This window comes from Panthera uncia, chromosome A2, assembly GCF_023721935.1.
Source record: "Panthera uncia isolate 11264 chromosome A2, Puncia_PCG_1.0, whole genome shotgun sequence".
NCBI classification, from domain to species: domain Eukaryota; kingdom Metazoa; phylum Chordata; class Mammalia; order Carnivora; family Felidae; genus Panthera; species Panthera uncia.
In genome coordinates, this window is record NC_064816.1 from 138,743,419 (window position 1) to 138,765,823 (window position 22,405).

The following is a 22,405-nucleotide window of genomic DNA, read 5'->3' on the forward strand; positions in this document are numbered from 1 at the left end:
TTAAGAATGAATGGATGGTCCCCAGTAGTTTATCTCCCTGAAAGGTACTGAGTACATCAGAGTATTACAAAGCAGCTTGTCTCTTAAATATTACGCAGTTAACCATAAGCAGTGTCTTTTGTGAAGTTATACCTTATTTTACTCTAGTAATCATTTCTACTTCAGAAAAAAAGGAGGGAAAAAAGCTTTCTGGGTTTCTAACAAACCTAATTTGGTTTGTTAGACTTGGGAACACAAAGTTTACTAAAAACAGAAAAAAAACAATTATATTTTTGGAACAAATGTTTTACAGAATACCAACGTTTTAACAACATATTCAATAATTGTCTCTTTGACTTCAAAGAACTTAGTGGGAGCCAAATTAAAATGTTACAATGAACTAGTCTAAACATCTTGGTCTTCCAATATAATACATTTAAATTTTTAGCGGTCATTAATACCTAGGAAGCCTGGTTTTTGCTAAACCTTGTCCCAGGAAAATGCATAAAGATGACCATAAAATTATATTAATATACTATAGGGGTGGGATTCCAGGGCTGTGTTGTTAATTTGATACAAGATACATTATAAGTTCCAATGATATTTTTAATTTTTTTTAATGTTTTTTTATTTTTAAAAGATAGATACTCACACAGAGTGTGAGTGGGGAAGGGGCGCAGAGAGAGAGAGAGAGAGAGAGAGAGAGACACAAAATCTGAAGCAGGCTCCAGGCCCTGAGCTGTCAGCACAGAGCCCGATGTGGGGCTTGAACCCACAAACTGTGAGATCATGACCTGAACCAAAGTAGGACGTTTAACCGACTGAGCCACCCAGGCGCCCCCTTTTTTTTTTTTTTTTTCAACATTTTTTATTTATTTTTGGGACAGAGAGAGACAGAGCATGAACGGGGGAGGGGCAGAGAGAGAGGGAGACACAGAATCGGAAACAGGCTCCAGGCTCCGAGCCATCAGCCCAGAGCCTGTCGCGGGGCTCGAACTCACGGACCGCGAGATCGTGACCTGGCTGAAGTCGGACGCTCAACCGACTGCGCCACCCAGGCGCCCCCAGGCGCCCCTTTTTAAAAAAAAATTTTTTTAATGTTTATTTATTTTTAAGAGAGAGAAGTTCCAATGATATTTTAAGCCAAAGTGACCTCAGAGTTGTCAGGTTGATTTTACTTAATGATGAACAAATCCAAGTTTAGATGTTTATTACAATAGTGCTTAAATCAGTGATGACCTACTCAACCACACCATACTGCAAGTTTCCTTCTCTCTAAAGGTACTGGATAAAATTATCATGTCTAGAGGCATACTTTTAGTAAAAGATTTTCAGAAATAAAATTTACAGAGAACAAATCCTGAGAGGCCAAAAAGTTTGTATTAACTAACTGTTCCTGAACAAAAAGATGGTTTATGAGCTTTTTAATAAAGCATTTCTTCTCCAAAAACCTTATTTTTCACCAAATCAGTTAACATAAACAGGATTGAATACAGATACGCAAGAGCATTTATTTTTGGTGCTATCGTCTTTCATTCTCCATACAGTGAGTCTATTTAATTTGACATTTTTGAGTACTGTTTGTCTCAGTACTGTGCTTAGACACTAAGACCAAAAGATTACTGAGGGTTCCTACCTTTGAGAAGCTCTATCTAGAAAACTGCCTTCAGATTATTAGGATAACTCAGACCCTGGACCTAATCTGAATCCCTATATCACCCTTCAGTCCTGCCAAAGCTTTATTTCTCACATTCTTCGCATGAGCTTTCTAATTTCCCATGATTCCTTTGCTCAGATTCATCCACAGCATCCCACTGTCTTCACACTAGCTAAATTATTAGTTCTTAGCCTTTCAGGAAAATCAAAGACCAGTCTGAGATTCTGATTAAAGATATGGGCTTTGTCCTCCAGAATTATGCACAGAAATGCATACACCATATACTTTATTTCACTGCACTGGAAACTGATTTCCTGAACATAAGCAATGTATAAAAAACAATATTTACAAAGGATTATACCTCCCTCATATTGTTATTTTTCGTAAAAGAAAAATGGCTTCCTGAAGAAAATTAATTTAAAAGTTTCTAACTGCTCAGTAGTAAATTTCAATTATATTTGGCTTATTGAAGTAAAATTATGATATGGTCTTTGATACAGCAACACGTACGTCTTCTTTGATAATCAGTTAGAACTTTTTTCTCCATGGCAACAAGCAGTGAAATCTTTGAATCCCAAAGGTACACAGAACCCAAGCAGAATTTCAAAGAACGCTTTGTCAGGTTAAGGTTACCTCTGTACTGCAACACTAAATTCCTCCAACACTTTAAAAAAAATTTTTTTTTAAGTTTATTTATTAGAGAGAGAGTGGGAGGGGCAGAGAGAAAAGGAGAAAGAATCCCAAGCAGGCTATTCACTGCCAGTGCAGAGCCCCATGCGGGGCTCAAACTCACCAACCGTGATATCATGACCTGAGCCAAAACCAACAGTCAGACGCTTAACTGAGCCACCCACGAACCCCTCCTCCAAGGCTTTCAACCTAGAGTCAAGTAATGTTATTTCCCCTGCTTTCAAATTAAGTTAAGATCTCTTGAAAGGCAGCAAACCTCTGCCTAGTAGAGAAAAACATCATATTCTGTTCCTATTTCTTGGTAGTACCTGTTGGAAAGGTAGTGACAGCAGCTGATACGGAAAGTAATGAGACACAGTCACGTGTGGCTAGCCTTCCCTCATCAAAGCAGGAAAACCATGACGTATGCCTGATATGATGGGTGCACATTTGCCCTCAGAGTGCTAGTATTTTTTTTTCTTCCATTTGAATATTAGAGAGAGAGAAAGACAGGATTATTTTGAAACTGTTGACAGTCTTTCCACTTTCCAAAAAGGGTCCTAAAATGGAATTCTTTCTTGAGGGCATCAGGGAGCACATGAAAACGTGAAGCTTGATGCACTGAGAGGCATCAATAGTTTATCCAGTTGCATGCTGAACAAAAATGGCACAGCATCCGTTTTCTTCTAATTCTGGAGTTAGTGGTATTTGACAGAAGCACTGCTTCAATTCTCTTTCATGGACCATATTTAAGAAACTCTATACCACTCCACTCCCCTATCATGTATGATTATTTCTCACCTCTATGCTTTTGCTCTTGGCATTTCACCCATCAAAAAAATGTTTTCTCCCTCCTTACGTCTATTCAAACACTTTCCACCCCTCAAGACCCAGACTAAAGCCACTCCCGACGAGCTTTCCCTGATCATTACAGTCTGAAATGATCTCTCCACTTTCTGAACTCCCACAACAGTAACTACCCAGGACTGTTGGCTCCAAGTGTGGTTCTGAGACCACCAGCTTCAAAAATGCACCATAATCTGTATTTTTACGAATACCAGAAAAAGCTATGGCAATGTCTCCACTGTTTTCCTAAATCATTCCGCCACTCTTAAAAGAATAACTGATCCCCAGATGGATGGAGAGGGGAAGGCTGACAATGCTCATTGTTGCTGCAGTGACCAACTCATCTGTTCCTTTCTGTACCCATTTCCATACAAAACATTTTGATTCGCCAGCTGTGTGTCCTACCTGTAACGTCACTGTCAACTGCTGAATTCACCACCATCATACCTCTCCCTCTGGGTTTTTCAACCATTACCTCCCAATTCCATGGCAATCCTGCTATTCTAACAATCCAGATGCTGCTACCATTTTCAAAATAACTTTACATTCTATGAGAAAGAATTTAAGCAGAGCTTGAAATGAAGGTAAGCATGATTAGAGGGAAAGGGCTATAACTGAAACATCATCTGTTCAAATAAGATATAAAATTATACATATTCTAGAGCTAAGCAGTAACTTGAAGATCATCTCTTTTAATAGACTCACATTGCAGATGGGGAACTGTGGAGAATGAGGTATTTGGGAGCAAAAAACTGAAACTTGAAAAAGAAAGTCTCAAAAACAAAATGGTAGCAAAGTCATTCAGAGCTAAAAAGAATTGTCCTAATTAGCTTATGGATTCCATATTAAGGGTAAATGAAATTAAGGAGGGAGTTAAAAGACTTAAAGAATAAAGAATGAAAATAGCTCAAAGTGTAAAAGATGAGACAGATCAGTCATCTAAAGAAATGGCCCAAAAGACTGACTTTGATATTACAAATATCAATGTGACCCGAACTCAACACCAGTTATACTTATTAATATTAGTTATTATTTAATTACTGTATGCCAGGCACTGGGCTAAGTGTTTTATAGGTATTAATGCAAATTTATTAAACTCCAATGGAAAAAAATATGCTAAAGGAGATAGTCCATGGTAACTATGTAAGAAAAGAAATCAAGAAATCAAAAGCTGGCCATCTGTCTGCAGCCTGGTCTAGTAAAAAGGATGCTCTGAAATTTGAACATCTGGTCTGAGTGGCAAATATATTCCTTGGGAAAGATGAATGCATCACACTACCAGAACTTGCTGATCTGGGTCACTGTGAGCTGACTCAATGCCCATCAAGCAACCTTCTGATTACAATTTAGTAGACTGTAGATTTGCCTGTTTGGAGAAAATACACTGAGCCATAAACATGAGAAGCCAGTGCGTCTGATACCTCTCCCTGCAAATTAAAAAACTAGCACTGTAATATTTATACACCAGTATCTAGGAGGCTCGTTAGATGACACAGTTCTCTAGCACCCAGTCACCTTGCTAGATCAACCAATAATCAAGGCCAGCCTTAGAAAGTAATAGCCATGTCAAAGTGACCTGTGAGGCCTGGAGGGGAGGCTGGCCTGCTCTATCTTGTTCACCATCTTCAAACTACAATGCTATGTGATTTCGAACACATACTAAACACATACACGTGCACATGCATACAGCGCACGCGCATGTGCGCACACACGAACCATTTAGGAATGAAAATGATGGAAAAAGGAGGACAAAACATAGTGTTTCTCCAGACTCCAGGGCACCACCTTGTGAATTCAGAGCTTTGTTTTTACAGCAGAAAAGGCTCAAGATTGAGGATTGACTGATTTAGAGACAGAGAGAGAGAGAGTGCAAGCAAGGGAGAGGGGCAGAGAGAGAGAAAGAGAGAGAAAGAGAGAGAGGGAGAGAATCTTAAGCAGGCTCCACACTCAGTGTAGAGCCCGACATGGGGCTTGATCCCATGACCCTGGGATCGTGACTTGAGCCAAAATCAGGAGTCGGAAGCTCAACCAACTGAGCCACCCAGGTGCCCCAAGATTGTTTTTTTTTAGTAGCACCAATAAGTATTTATTTCACTTGTTAAAAGAAGTTAGCCACCTAAGGAAAAAAAATTCAAGTAAAATTTAGACATATAAATTTATACCAAACAATAAATATCAAAACATTTCCCAGGTGCCTGGATGGCTCAGTCAGTTGAGCATCCCCCTCTTGATTTTGGCTCAGGTCATTATCCCAAGGTTGTGGGATCAAGCCCTGCAGCAGGCTGAGCGTGAAGCCTGCTTGAAATTCTCTCTCTCTCTCTCTCTCTCTCTCTCTCTCTCTCTTTCTGCCCCTCCCCAACTTGTGTGTGCTCTTTCTTAAAATAAAAAAAAAAAAAAACACTAAAAAAAAAAATTCCCATGTCTCACACAATACACAGTTATTTAAGAGTTCTGGTTTTTGTTTGGGGTGTTTTGTCAGTTTTTGTTTCCTGATAGTATCTCCATAGAAGAGAGACCTAGAAATATAGCAAGGTTCTACCACGACTTAATCACAATTTTTGACAAGACTTTAGCTCTCAATCTTACACCAAGAATTCCAAAGTCAGAATGCAATTAGAACTGTCCAGTTTGAAGATAATACACACAAAAGCTGCACTAATGCTATAAACCTCAAAACTACGATCTTATTTGTTCTACTACTGAATCTTAACTATTGTGAAAGTATTACAAAAATATACTTTTAGTATGATTAACTTTTTTCCAATCAGTAATGGAATTATAATTAATACTGTTTTCAAACAGAATTACTCAGTAAACAATGCATTGAGAAGTACTGCCACCTTTAGGGAGAATGCAGGATTACTGTCTATCTAAAGTAAAATCCAAATATAAATACTTAACCTCTATAAATCCTATCATGGACATCTGGCATGGGACACATTTTTTTTTAGTGGGTTTGCCTTTTGTGATATGGTTTGGTTGAAAAGATCTAAAATCAAGGAGTTCTTTAGGCCCCATTAATCTCTAATAAATAAAGCAATAATTGCACTGATACATAAGTTAGCCAAGAGAAACCCAGAATGATCAAAATTAAGAATACATTTTTATACAGATGATCATGAGTCATATCAAGATTAACACATATAGTTACAATCCATTTTGAGAAACAAATGAAAAATTATTTCTGTTATTTGCATATGAGGTTGGAGATTTAAAAATTCAGAAAATAGGGGCGCCTGGCTGGCTCAGTCGGTGAAGCATGCAACTCTTGATTTTGTGGTTGTGAGCTCAAGTCCCATGTTGGGTATAGAAACTACTTACAAATAAAATCTTTCTAAAAAATGGAAAAAAAGGTATTTAAAAATTTAGAAAATAAACATTTGTGGTTTGGTATTTATAACATCATTGCCTTTCACTGGCACTGAGAAAGATTTTTGAACATACCAGAAAGATTTTTATACAAGTCTAAAGGTAGATCATTTCCCTGAAAACTCTACCTGTCACTTCTTTTTCAAATGAAAATTTCCTAATCAGCTGTTATTGGTAACTAGCAGTAATAATTATTATATATATTTCACTTATCTTTTAACTTCAACATATACCATAAAATAAATCAATAACCATGATCTCTTTCTGAAAGCAATGTGAAATACTACATTATGGTCACATAAGAAACTCAGTGTATACTAGAAACAAAAAATGATTTAATAATTTGTCCATTCATATGAACAAAAACTATTTGTTTAAATGATAGACAATATAGTAACATGAAAGTTCATGGACCAAAGAATAAAAATATCCAGTGTCCACAAAATTCAGACATACTGCCATGTGAAAAAGTGGGGGGAAAAAGCAAGGTACAGAAAAGTGTATACAAACATGCTACCATTTGCATAAAGGGGAAGGTATACATTTATATGGTTATATATACATAGGACAGCTCTTGAAAGCCCAAGAAACTGGTAATTTGACTCTGGGGTAGAGAATGAGAGATGGGATAGGAGGAAAACTTACCTTTCACAGAACACCTCATAGTACCGTTTTTTTGTTATTTTTTTTTTACATGTATGTGTTATTACCTACTAATCTTTAAGAGATAGCTGGCCTCTATTCCTGAATTCTTCATTAACTACACATGTGACCTTGTGCAACCACTTACCTCAACTTTTTCCACTTTAGAATGAGGGTATGCTAAATCTCTAGAGTCCCCATCTGCAATTCAACAGAATTATGGCTCAAAAAACAGCATATACAAAATGCCAGGTGGCTAAAAAAAAAAATAACTATAAGCCTTACTTTGCAGTGACTTATATAACACAATATTGTAATTACTTACACTTCCACCTGCTCTGTTCCCATGAGGCTATGAAAAAAAAAAAAAAAAAGGCAACATAGCAAGCAAAAGAGTCTGAGAATAAACTTTCTGTTTGGCAACAATGTTTCTCTTCTTTCTTTCAGGTTAATCCTCCTTTTTTATATATCTAAACTATGGCTTCCAAGATATAGACTCCTAGAATATACTTGATAAATGAACAAATATTAAAAATAATTGTAAAAAGGTAGAATTTTTGCAGTAGAGTTTAAAAATGGATCCTAAGAAAAAAAGCTGAAAAATCACCTCCTATTCCCATAAAGTTAGCCCAAGAATCTCCCAAAATCATTGATAATCTTCATAAACAAGATACTAACAGAACCAGAGTAGCCAAGAGGAGAGCAATAGAAGGTTTAGACCAAAGTAGGACACAAAGAGGTGACAGAAAAGACACCCAAACTGACAGCTGGAGAACAGAAAACAGGAAGAGGCCTGGGGATCCGTTCATTCATTATCCCACATGCTGCGGAGAAAAACAGGGCCTCAAAGGGCTTAGAGTCTAATCGTGGGGCACACTCTAAATAATGATGCCATAGTAACACACAGGGTGAGAGTGAATAATAAGTGGTAAGGTAAATGTTGTGAGTTCATCAAAGGAAGAGGTCATCATGGGTTGGAGCTGCCAAGAACAGAGTCACAAAAGAAAGAGGATTTTGAACCCTGTGTGATAAGCAACAAGATGATGGCAGCATGGACCAAGTCGGCGCTCGTAGTAGGATGATGAATTTAGTTTTAATCATACTTTGATTTTAAATGGTAACTTTGCCAACACGTGAGAATCAGGGTTGCCAAATTTTCTCTGCAGACTCCTACTACGTAGGAGTGACGACACACTAGCACTGTATCAAAAGTGACTGAACAGGCTAAATACAAGATCACTATGCATCTAGATGCAACTTTTAATAGGGCAGGGCGCTGAGGTATGAGAAAACATTTGGCAACCCTCTTCCAGTATTTTCTTGCAAGTACCTAGCATCATTTCCTATCACAACCTTCACACACTTAGGAGTCAGCTCCACCCAAGATACACAAAACCGGGAAATCAAGAGGTGCCAGTTTTACTTTTCTATCGATTAAATCTGTGAATTGGGGCTAGCAGATGAAATAAAGTGCTGTGGATTTTACTGCATCAGAAGGAATGCCAAAACAACACAAAACAAAGCAAAACACTACCTTCTATCTCCCAGTGATCTAGTAAAGCTAAGAGAATAATGTTTAACCACTTAATATATTAATTTTGGCATAACTTCAAGGTATTCATTATCTTCTGGATAAAGAATCTGGGTGTGTTTTTGGTAACATGATAAATCTTGTAAGAAATTTCTACACAAAATGTCTAAAATGTTGGCACGGGGCAAGAAAGAATATCAACAAATATAAAGGTTATTAAACAAATGAAGTCCTCAGTGCAGACAATATGTATTCTAAAATTCTATTCCACTCTGCATTTTTGTTACAAACTTTCAAGTGCCGAAATACCTTTATTCAATAATCTTTTAGTGACTTACTGAGGTGAAAATGGGTATATTGAAAAAAAAGCAATGTTTAGAAACAAATTTATTTAGAAAAAAAGATTTGAAACAAGTCTTAAAAGTTTATGATTTAAAATAATTCTACACAGGGCGCCTGGGTGGCTAAGTCGGTTAAGCATCAGACTTCGGCTCAGGTCATGATCTCATGGTTCATGGGTTCAAGCCCCGCGTCAGGCTATGCTGACAGCTCAGAGCCTGGAGTCTGCTTCAGATTCTATGTCTCCCTCTCTCTCTGCCCCTCCCCTACTCACCCTGTCTCTCTCTCTCAAAAAAAGAAAATAAACACTACAAAAAAAACACTTTAAAATAATTCTATGCTATGGCAATGTACCTTGTTTTGACATGGATATTCAGTTTATGCTAATGCCCATTATTAAAGTTCAAATAACAAGAAAATGAAACCATTTTCAAAACATTAGAACAGAAAACTTTAAATGTTCCCCCCCCATTTTACTATAGATTATAAGGTTATAATAAAATGTTGTTTTATTATAGCTGTCCTCTTCTAGTTCAAGTCTGTCAGCATTTCTATTATTGACTTTAGTTTTTAAGAGTCCTAACTCATCCATAAATTTACTCTATTAAAACCTGACACAGAAAGTCTCCCAGGAATCCTTCCCTTCAAAGGCAGATTTTAAAAGTTAATCAAAAGTTGGACAGCTCAAATGGTTTACAGTACAACGTCATTACTTTCAGCCCCAAGCAGGGCTGACTTCTTAAAACTCATTCTACACACTCTCCTCAACATCCATTGGTCTGTGCCAGGTAAACAGATTGTTCCATGTCAGTTCTGAAGGGACAAAAACCTCCACTTGCGGAGAATTCTAGCAGCTATCTAAATGGCAAGATCTAAAGTTCCATTGTTAGGTTCTCCCTTCAGAAAGAAGTGAAAAGAAATTGGGAGAAACCAGTGAGGGCCACAGGAACATATATGACAATGCAGGACCTAGCTTTTAACTGTTATCTTAAATATTGACCCATCCAAAAAAATGTAGCTTGGCAAAATAAAATCAATATATTTCAATCATCTGTTCAATATTTAATAGCATATTTTCCCCCTTAGAATCTGGCTGTGGATACTAAATTAAGTTTATCATATGGATTATGTCAGATTCTGTTAGTTTAGTGACATGGCTTCCTCCTAGTTTTCAGAAATAGTTTCTGCCTTGATCAGAAGCACAGGGACTAAATCACAAACAAATCCCGAACATATGAAAGGTATGGAACTCAACAAACACACCTTGTTCAGTCTCAGAACACTAACAGGTTGTTTTATTATTTTAAGAAGGTTATTTCCTTTCTAAAAATAATCTTTTAAAATAGGTCTTACAGATTTTTTTAAAGTCCTCTAAATTTGTTCACATTGCCTAATAGTGTTACAATTTAATTACCCAGCATTTCTTAGAGTAATATCAAATATAAGTTATATTATAGACTGTATAAATGGCAGTGGAGAGTGGTAGTGGTTGGAGCAGAGAATCAGTGCTAGTCAAACATCATTTCCCAAATGAAAAACTGAAATAGAAAGGCACCAACCTAAATTACACACTAAACCAGAATGTGAGAAATAGTATGATATGCGGAGTGTATTTATCCTTCTTTGCAACCTCTTCACAACCTATGGTTTAAAATATATGTGCACTAATGACTCATAAATCTCAAGTCTCTGGACAAATCTCTCTCTTGACCTCCAGTCTGTATCTCCTAGTCCTACTAAGCATCTCCAGTGAGATGTCCCATAAGCATCTCAAACTCAACACATCTAAACTTTAATTCAACATTTCTCCCCAGAAAATGTTCCTCCTCCTATGTTTCCTACCTTGAAGAATGGACTGACCCACCTGCCCAACCAATATTCCCAAACCTGGCAGTCACATTCCTTATTCATCTCCACTGCCTGGAAAATTACACTTCTGAAATAATTATAGTGTCCATATCTGTCTCCTCAGTTTCATTGCCTTACCTAAATTTAGGCCCTTATCACTTCCTATTTAGATTTCTAAAAGTGGTTTCTATTTGATTTCCCCACCACAAATCTTACTCTCTATCCCAATTCAATCTCCTCAATGCTATCAAATACCCCTGCTGAAAATCCTTCAATAACTACCCTTAATCTTGAAAATTTGATTCAAACTACTTACTTGGTACATAAGATCTTTCTTGACTTGGCCATCACTCTGTCTCATCTTCCTTCCCTTGGTCTACGTGTGGTCTCATGTGTCTGTACCCACCTGGAAGTTTTTCTGCCTCTTTCAAAACGCAATTCAAGAATGAATTTAGGAATTATGAAAAGCCTTCCCCAACTCCTCAGTGTGCTTTAATATTGCACTTCTGTGTATCCTTATAATTTGTTCTTTTCTATGATACTTAAGAGGAAGAACTGTGGCACAAAAACAGACACATAGACCAATGGAATAGAATAGAAACCCCAGAACTAGGCCCACAAACGTATGGCCAACTAATCTTTGACAAAGCAGGAAAGAACATCCAATGGAAAAAAGACAGTCTCTTTAACAAATGGTGCTGGGAGAACTGGACAGCAACACGCAGAAGGTTGAAACTAGACCACTTTCTCACACCATTCACAAAAATAAACTCAAAATGGATAAAGGACCTGAATGTGAGACAGGAAACCATCAAAACCCTAGAGGAGAAAGCAGGAAAAGACCTCTCTGACCTCAGCCGTAGCAATCTCTTACTCGACACATCCCCAAAGGCAAGGGAATTAAAAGCAAAAATGAATTACTGGGATCTTGTGAAGATAAAAAGCTTCTGCACAGCAAAGGAAACAACCAACAAAACTAAAAGGCAACCAACGGAATGGGAAAAGATATTTGCAAATGACATATCTGACAAAGGGCTAGTATCCAAAATCTATAAAGAGCTCACCAAACTCCACACCCAAAAAACAAATAATCCAGTGAAGAAATGGCCAGAAAACATGAATAGACACTTCTCTAAAGACATCCGGATGGCCAACAGGCATATGAAAAGATGCTCAACGTCGCTCCTTATCAGGGAAATACAAATCAAAACCACACTCAGATATCACCTCACACCAGTTAGAGTCGCCAAAATGAACAAATCAGGAGACTATAGATGCTGGCAAGGATGTGGAGAAACAGGAACCCTCTTGCACTGTTGGTGGGAATGCAAACTGGTGCAGCCACTCTGGAAAACAGTGTGGAGGTTCCTCAAAAAATTAAAAATAGACCTACCCTATGACCCAGCAATAGCACTGCTAGGAATTTACCCAAGGGATACAGGAGTACTGATGCATAGGGGCACTTGTACTCCAATGTTTATAGCAGCACTCACAATAATAGCCAAATTGTGGAAAGAGCCTAAATGTCCATCAACTGATGAATGGATAAAGAAACTGTGGTTTATATACACAATGGAGTACTACGTGGCCATGAGAAAGAACGAAATATGGCCCTTTGTAGCAACGTGGATGGAACTGGAGAGTGTGATGCTAAGTGAAATAAGCCATACAGAGAAAGACAGATACCATATGGTTTCACTCTTATGTGGATCCTGAGAAACTTGACAGAAACCCATGGGGGAGGGGAAGGGAAAAAAAAAAAAAGAGATTAGAGTGGGAGAGAGCCAAAGCATGAGAGACTCTTAAAAACTGAGAACAAACTGAGGGTTGATGGGGGGTGGGAGGGAGGGGAGGGTGGGTGATGGGTATTGGGGAGGGCACCTTTTGGGATGAGCACTGGGTGTTGTATGGAAACCATTTTGACAATAAATTTCATATGTTGAAAGAAAAAAAAAAAAGAGGAAGAACTGTTTCTTACCTCTGTAACCCTAGCACCTAAATCAGCGCCTTACACAAGGCAGGAGCTCTATATGCCTACTGAATGGATGAAGCTGGTCAATCTATGAAATAGTAAAATCTGAAGAATACTTATAAAATTCCTTGATTTTTGAAACCTGGGCAGGCGTCACAGGGTGGACAAAAAGTTTAATTTTCTTATTATTACTGACCTACCCCTAGATAATATTTTCAAATGATTTATTCAGCTTCTATTCAATGAAAGTTCGTTCAATTGAAATCTTCAATCTTTAAAAGGCAAATAAACACCTCATTTCAAATACAACTAGTCCTACAAGTAATAAACACTTTAATTAACATGTGGTATAAAGGCTTGCATCACTCAAGGAGCTAAAAGGGAATCTGGGTTAATTCAACCTAGCAAATACCTGTTTGCCTGCATGCCTAGGGCACCACCTATGCATCAATACCGGGTAAACAAATCTAGCTGCCACCACCCAGTGGCCCCCAAATCAACTGCAGTCACATCAGCATTAGTGTGAGTGTGGGGTAATTGTTGACTCCCATCCTCATGGAAATAAATGCAATAGACAGAAGGGAGAAGCCCATTACTATTACAGAAAAACTAGAACTACAGACGAAGGTCTATGAGGATGTAGAAGATTCCAGGACCCTGTAACTTCTCTGCCTTTGCTATCTCCTATTTGCCTATACTGATAAGCTATCATTCATCCACTCATTCAACAAATATTTTTAAAGCATTACCATGTCCCGAGTATTGTGCTAGGCACAGTGTCTACATAACTATCCTCACTCAGTCTCTTACATAAATTTCTCCACTGGGAAGACAGACATTAAACAAGTCAATGCACAAATCTAAGCATAATTACAAACTGTATTAGATGACAAGTAGGAAAGGAATATGAAACAGAACTACAAGGGAGGCATACTTTAGGTTGTCTTTCTTTAGAAGTGACAAGCTGACACCTGAGAATGAATAAATCAGTCAAGTAAGGAACATACAGTAACAGCACATCTGTGTTTTAGGAAGATAATTCTGACAGCAGCATGGAAGACAGATTAGAGAGGAGGTCAGTTACAAGACTAATACAATAGTGTAGGTAAGAGATAAGAGTCCAAACTAAACTACTAAAGATGGAGATGGCAAGGAAGAGCCAAATGTAAAAAACAGTCACAGGAAAGATGAACAGGCGTTGATCACTGATTACGTGAAGAGTGTGAGAGAAAGAAAAAAAAAAAAAAGTCCAGGTATTTCCTAGGATTCTAATTAGTCTAGGCAACTGGGAGGGTAGGAGTGTGAAGAATTGACACAGGGAACACATAAAGAAGGAACAAGTTTAACGGGAAGATAACAAGTTTGGTTTACTGAGTTTTTGTTGCATTTAAGATACTGGAGAAACATTTTATAGAGATGTCTGACATGCAACTTTGAAATCAAATGGTCTTATAATCAGGAGAACAGCCAGGCTAGAGAACAGGTTTGGGGTCATCTTCACAGAAATGATAACTGATGCTCTGGAAGTAAAGAAATCACTGAGACGGTATAAAAAAAAGAAAAAGGACTCAGGAAAGTTTGATCCACATTTAAAGGCCTACTAACAAATGCCAAAGGCAAGAAAGGCTCAGAGTTCACAGAAGCATCAGTTCAATAAATATTTATCAACATCCACCATGTTCCAGATGCATTATAAGATGCCAGGGGTATGAAGAAAAGATAGGAGCCCTACCCTTAAGATGCTTATAGTCTAAGAAAGAGGCACAAATAGATCATTTCAATATAGTTATTGATGAGGTTCTATAGAAACATACTCAGGGGAAACCTAGCCAAACTTTGGAAGTCAGGGAAATACTCACTGGAGGACATAGTGTCTGATCTAAAGCTTCAAGATTAAGCAAAATCATGCAAAGTTAGTAACGGCAAACCAGATGAAATCAAGAGAATGTTCCTAGACTTTTAGAATCCTGAGCAGGATAATGGGTATGAAAAGAACTGGAAAAACCTGAGAGGCTAAAGTGATTTAAACTGGAAAGTTATTCTTAGACAAAAATAAAGATGGGAAAAGTGGTCAAGGGGTTTTGGATAGAAAGTTCACAGAATGTTTTGGGAGAAATGTTACAGAAGAGAGATTGGAGGAAGCTGCCAAGTTGTATGAGGATTTAAGCTTTATGTAATTGTACCTTTCTATCTCCTTATGAAATTTCTGTAAAATAGTAAATAGGTTCATTATTTTCCAAAGATTTTTGGAAACAAAGATGTTTGTTTGTTTGTTTGTTTGTTTTTGACGCAATACCATGCTGAGATTATCCCAAGGTGACCCAGTTATAAGTGACCGTAAAAATGTGGGAAAAGTAAATTTATAAGTATTAATAGTCATGAAGAGGTCAAGAATGATGAAAAGCGAGAAGCCACCAGATGTAGCATTTATGTGGGCATTGATGTCCTTCAAGTGAACTTTTAATAGAAATGTAGGGGTAGAAAAAAATTGCAGATGGTTCACAAGTGAGTGGTATAGGCATGGCACTATATTGTTCATTCATTCAACAAATATTTACTGAATGCCTACTATGGACCAGGAACTGTCCTAGGCCCTGAGGAATCAATGGTGATCAACACACATATCTAAGAGCTTTATAGTCTAAAGGAGAAGGAAGACAAGGACATACAAAGTTATAGTGAAAGTGGTGCTAAAACAGAGCAGTATGAAAGCACGTGGAAGCCTGACAGTGAAAGGAAGCAGGAACAGATGGCAGTAACTAGATTGAAGGTAGTATGTAGGTAAAGTTTACTTTCTGGCTGAAAGGAATTTGAGCATATTTGTGGGCTGAGGGGGAGAAGCTTGTGGAAAGGAAGACAGAAGATGGGGAGGGGAAAAGAGAGGAGGGTTGTTGAAGGAAGGTCTTGGGGGAAAAAGGGCAGAAGTGCTGGACTTGGAAAAGAAGAACACTTCTTTCTGCAAAGAATCAAAGAAGGAATAGAAGACAAGAAAGTAAGTGTGATGCAGAAGGGGAGCATAAAGAAATGCCTCTACCTTTTGCCATGATACAGGCTAAGCTGCTTCTTACCAAGGGAGCAAAAATACAGCTGGAGGCCTTAAGGACAGTGCAAAAGTTCTAAAGTAGGCAATGTGAGAATTACATAAACAAAATAACTAATCAATCCCAATTTCTAAGATTACACAAATGACAGAAGCAGCAATATCAACAACTAATATCAACAATTAGTTGCCTGCTTTTTGTTGAGATCTGGGAATGGAATAGGAAGTGAAATGTGAGCTGAATTTCAAAGAATTCAATAAACATGAATTAAACAAAAGTAAACCTTTAAAAGAACCAGCCAAAAAAATCCCTAAATGTGCATCCATACAGTGTGCAATTGATTATGGATTACTTACAGCATATACAGTCAATACAGCACTGCCATGAGTTTGAATCTGTCACCATCACTGAGTAGCAATGGCAGAAGCTAAGAGGTTCACACAAAGAAGGCAGGCAACAGAAGCCAGCAGTAACAGAAACAAAGAGGAGCTCACAGGTAGAGAAACTATACAGATCAGAAGATGATGTAATGGGAAGGAAGCTTAAAAGCAAAGGTATATTTGTGGACTAATGATAAGCCTGAAGATCCCTGATGTCCTGTTCCTGCCTTCCGTCTTCCTTCCTTCAACATTCTCTAAGCACCTGTTATATGCCAACTACACTGTGAGGCACTGGTGATGCAAACAGAAGACATAATTCTTGCTTGTAAATTCAGAGTATGTTCATGTACCCACAGCCTAATGTTTACAACAAAAGAATAAAACCAAAAGCTGCTTTGAGTTTCTATACTCAAACTATACATGCTTCTATAAAACAGCCACAGAGAAGCAAAATTATATGAAAGGTTCAACAAATTCTTTAACAATCAGCAGAAGGTGCTATTAAAAGTGGCAGCAGATTAAAGACCATAAAATAGTATGTTTTACCTTAATAAACTGCTGGGTATCTTGGCTTTATCACGGATGTTACATCTGACTTTTCATTAAACGGTTGGATTAATGCCAACAAAAAGGCAACGAACCACAAATGGCAAAGCAAGATAACCAGACACTAAGTGCTAGAAAGTATCTCAGAGCAAATTGATAATAATTTTAGTGATTACTACAACAGTAATAATGCATATTTATTGAGCTCTTACTTGAGCCATGCATTGTGCTGAGTATATAAAATACAATATATCACTAAATTTGTATAAATTCCCACAACAAACCTACCTATAAGGTAGTTTCTAATATTATCATTTTACAGACAAAAACTCAAGCTTAGAAAGATTAAGTAACTAGCAAGTAAAGGAGCCAGGACTTGAACTCAGGTCTGCATCATTCTTAAAAATCCATGCTTTAACCACTGTTACAATTCTGTTGCCCCAAAAGACTGGAATAGTACCAGGCACATGATGGACACTCAACCAACGGTATGTGTCATTGAAGGAATGAATGAGAAGATATAAAACAGCTATTGCAGAGTGAACCCAAACATGGAAAATACAAGTAGAAAAACAGAAGCAATACTTAAAGGGTTCACTAAATCACCAACTCAAACTATACAGCATAATTGGAGGTGTGTGGAAAGCAGCAGCAATTGACAGAATGGCCTAATACGCTGGTACAGGAGATGTAATGGTTCTTTCAGAGTGAAAACTTCTATGAATCTGCAAAGCTGAAGATGGAAACAGCACCAGGCAGTTCAGAAAAGGAACTGCAGACGCTGATTAGAAAACTCTTTTCCACATTTTCTCAGGATGGAAAGGACTGATGCTGCACTGACAGAACACTCAAAGTCCCAGGTTACTTTTAATTCTATCACCTTTTTAGTTTTAGTTTATTTTTTTTTTAGAGCAAGACAGATTAACACCACAAATCTGGTACCTACCAACTCTGACTTTCTTAACTGAAGTATAATTAACATACAGTGTTATATTAGTTTCAGGTGTACAGTATGATTCAACAATTCTATTCATTACTCAGTGCTCATCCCGGGAAGAGTACTTTTTTTTTTTTAAACGTTTATTCACCTTCGAGAGACAGAGAGACAGACAGAGCATAAGTGGGAAAGGGGCAGAGAGAGGGAGACACAGAATCCGAAGCAGGTTCCAGGCTCCGAGCTGTCAGCACAGAGCCCGACATGGGGCTTGCACTCATGAACGGCGAGATATGACCTGAGCCAAAGTCGGACGCTCAACCGACTGAGCCACCCAGGCGCCTGAGCCACCAAGGCGCCCCTCAGGAAGAGTACTCTTAATCCCCTTTATCTAATTCTATCTAATCATGTGTACTGGAAAGATTACATTCCAGAACTATCCAGATCCCTCTTTTAAAAGATTCCCACCAAGATTCCTTTTATTGGGTTCAGGAATAGGTTTTATGCCACTGACTCTGCCACCGTGATCACCAATGACAGGAGCAATGGGGGAGCACATATCCCAAAAGCAGCCAATCTATGAAGAGCAACTTATGGCCAGCAACCGATGAAAAGACCTGGCATGGGAGATTTGCCCGACAGGGAATAAACCTAACTTAATCAGATTTTTTTTCTTACGAGCTATATGGAAAGTAGCTGAAAAGCAGAGAAGGCAGGCAGCAGAAGTAATGAGGCAGTTATAACCACATTGAAAAGATACAGAATAAGGTTATTAGTTTAAAAATAAAAAGTAAAAACAGAGTCTGAGAAGGGCAATAACAGCAGAGAATACTGCTGCTGCTAAGAGGACCATACCCAGTCACTACAGCTGCATTGATTTTTTCCAGGTTCTGTTAACACCTAGTTGAAATCTATATGGTGAAGCCAGTTTCAATCTCCCTTATTTTCCCACATGAAGCTTTCTAATAAGCCTTTCATTACTAGCTACAGACCAAGTAAAACTCTGCTTGCAACCAAAAATAAATAATAAAATAAAATAAAATAAATAAAATAAAATAAAATAAAGCATGGCACAGTATTTTTATATATGAGTGCACATACACTCAACAGAGCTGCAATTAGATGACAAGGCAAACTGGGTGGGTGGTAATCTAAGCATTGTGGGTCTTAGTTCCATCTTGTAGCATCTGTGATTTGAAGACACAGTGTTACACTGTTACTTTGCTCTGGTTAACCGTTTTTAAAAAGGGGGGGTGGGGCTTCAGAGATGTATCTTAAACCTTTAAATTTAACAATTTATATCATTACAATTGTGCACTTAAAGATTAAAAAGAGATCCAAGGGAGCTACAGGAAACAAAATCATCTCTTCCTCCTGTGTGTACAATAATCTGTTTATGTCCACATTTTACGGCAAATAAGTGATTTTGTTCTCTCATAATCATACGCAACAACAGTTGACTAGTCACGATGGACAAGCAAAGAAAGGGCAAATTGGAAAAATGTGAAAATGTTTCAGAAAAAGTTTAACTTGACAATACACTGAAAATTATGCATAAATTTCACTAAGTATGTTTTTGACCATCTTTATGACACTCTCATTAGACTATCTTATCACCTTGAAGCCTGCCCATTCAAAGGAAAGGACAAAGCTCAGAAAGTCTCAACCATCTGCAAATGCCCAGCACATTAAATTTCAAGGAATTCAACCAATCTCCAATGATCAAAAGGCTTGAAAATGACATAGCCACTCTCCTACAGAAGCTTTTCTAAAAAGCCCCTAACAATTTATGTCAAAAATTCAAGGAAATGACATAAAAATCCTTTTCCTAAAAGTATTTTTTCATATAATTCAATCACTTGTGCATACAATATCTTCCTAGTGCTTCACTATTTTTTTTCTTAGAAGAAAAGCATTCCTTGCTTTTTCCTTCCATCCAAAATAAAAGCTACTAGTCACACCTAACAGGTATTTTGGGGTTCAGGTTTACCAAAGGCCCAATCTATGCAAGAAGAGTCTCAAACTTCTTTAAAAAAATATTTTTGCACACTTAGAAAGTCTGACTAAAAGCCACAGTTCCATTTCTCAGAGCTAATTTATTTTCAGTATAATCCCACAGATAGCAGAGATTAAAAACGAATATTCAAAACCTGAGTTGTAATAACAGTTCCATGCACTTAGGGTTCATTTTGGTGTAATAACTTTTCCTCTCGACGTAACATCATTACACACTCTTGTATTGAAAGTGCTAATGAGATTATATAAAGCAAGACACCCGGATAGCTTCATGTTATTATTGCTCAAGCATTCAAAGTAAGGGTTTTGTTTTTGTTTTTGTTTTTTGGTTTATTTTGGTTTGGCTATTTTTTCAAGCATTATCATTCTACGCCTTACGCATCACAGTGTTTTGTGTGCCAGGAATATGCTCCAGATACCTGACACAAGTATTTGAGTACCAGCATCACTAAGAAGCCATACAACACAGGCGCTGGAACCCCAGCACTTGATCTGAAGTTCAGAATACGAAGGTTCATCCAAACCTAGGGACAAACGTTCTCTGGTGTTGCAAATTATACAAGTCCCTAAATACAAAAGTTTCTAAAATCATTATCTTATTGTTAAAAAAGTAAAAGCAGGAACAATTGGGTATGTGCGTAAACCCTTTCGGCAGATAATCTAACAGTACTTGGGCCTTGGTGAAATTTGGAGTACTGCCACTAATGACTACCAGGGGTAAGACTTTTGAAAGTACCACTTCTTACCTCTTCATGACACATTTACCCAAGAAATTCCTGACTTAGCCCAAATCATGCTCTCCTGAAGAATCTACTCATTCCATAACTGAAGCTTTCTTTCAAATAGTACTGCATATATACTTTTACAGAAATGTTTCAGCTATGTTAATCAATTAATATTAGCTCCATGTCAATATTCTGCATATGACCAACAATAAAATTTTTGTGTGATGGGACAGATACTAATAAGAATTTTAAGACAGATGGATTATTCTGGGGAGTAACCATAAAAACAAAGCCAAACTTAAAATGAATGTGCTTAAAACTACCTAATACCTTTTTTCAAGATGAGTGAAAAATTTATGAGAATGGTAAACTAATAATATCTGATCAGAAGAAAATTGACAGCAAATAATAATACAGTCGGTTGTCTTCATTGTCCCAATTAAATACAAAGCAAGAGTTAAAATCTGATGTGTAGCAATAAAGTTCTCTTCTAATGCACCCATTTCAATCTAAACTTTAAGTGGTAATAAAAACATTACACATTTCCAATGCTATGAAAATCACTTACGGTAACCATATCCAACATTTATTGTAACATGCCAAGCACTACTTTAAATGTTTCACGTATTTTTCATTTTATCCTCAGAACCCCGTAAGGTAGATATTATCCCCGTTTCACAGATGAGGTAACTAGGACACAGAATGATTAAGTAACTAGTACAAAGCCACACAGGAAATAATGTGTGGATACAAAAATTTCACCAACTCATCTAGCTCCAGATCATTACACTAAGCTGCCAATAAGGTAATGTGGTAGATGTGCTTTGCAAACAGTACAATGTGCAAATGTAACGCGCACGGATTAAGAGCACATGCTTTGTAGTCAAGACCTAGTGTCAAGTCTCAATTCTGTTATTCCCTAGCTATGTGAACTTAAGTAAATCACTGAAATTCTACGTTGAAACTCAGAATTCTATAAAATGGAGATAATGAAGTAACAGTTCTTACTGGTGGATCTTATTGGTGGGTCTTCTTGGTCGATGAGGGGCATTATGCACGTAAAGGATAGCAGAGTACTTGGCATACAGTCAGCACTCCATGAATACTCATTATTGTTATCTAATATGAAGAGTTCTGTTTATTATTACAAACTATCATCTTAGTACCGGCAGCATTTTCTAAAATAAGTAAAATCAATATTGAAAAAATAAAAGCTTATGAAATGATGGGGCACCTGGGTGGCTCAGTCGGTTAAGCGTCCGACTTCAGCTCAGGTCATGATCGCACAGTCCATGAGTTCAAGCCCCACGTCAGGCTCTGTGCTGACAGCTCAGAGCCTGGAGCCTGCTTCAGATTCTCTGTCTCCCTCTTTGCCTGTCTGCCTGTCTCTCTCTCTCTCTCTCTCCGTCCCTCCCTCAAAAATAAATAAACATTAAAAGTTTATGAAATTAAAACCCGAAGTCTCAAAGTATATGACAGCACGATTCTGAGATGGAAAAAGCTACCACTCACTTGAATATCAAGTTTTTATTCACAGTGCCTGCGTATACATGAAAATGTGCTAGGCACTAAACAAAATTATCAAGACATAGTCCCTGACTTCAAATATAAACAATCAAGCAAATTAACTCTACTGAGTGGGCACAAACAGTAAAACCTCCAACTTCAGGCATTTTCCCAACCAGACACAACTATGGTCTTCATTAAGTTCACCTCTGCTTGGGGTGCATGGTGGTGAATATATGCAGAAGCAGCAGTTTGAAAAGAAATAATAAGCCTGACAAATCAAATTTAGAATGACAAATATTCAGGAAGAAATGAGCTGACTTTCCACCCTCTTACCTTCTCAAAAAACATTTTTGCTATCTTGGTACTTGGTAGAGAAGCAAAAAAAAAAAAAAAAAAAAAAAA

The 22,405-nt window shown here is 37.5% G+C and overlaps 1 protein-coding gene across 3 annotated transcripts in view; it reads right to left on the reverse strand.

The window, feature by feature from the left end:
* Positions 1-254: 254 nt before the first annotated feature.
* The window catches only part of ZNF800 (zinc finger protein 800), a 46,320-nt gene continuing 24,169 nt past the window's right edge, over positions 255-22,405 (reverse strand). For 2 of the 3 annotated variants that reach the window (XM_049641779.1, XM_049641776.1), the window contains one exon: positions 255-7,514. In XM_049641779.1, coding sequence (XP_049497736.1) covers positions 7,484-7,514 — 31 coding nt within the window. In that variant the 3' untranslated portion in view covers positions 255-7,483. The remainder of the gene's footprint in view (positions 7,515-22,405) is intronic. The other variant, XM_049641778.1, reaches the window with a different exon arrangement.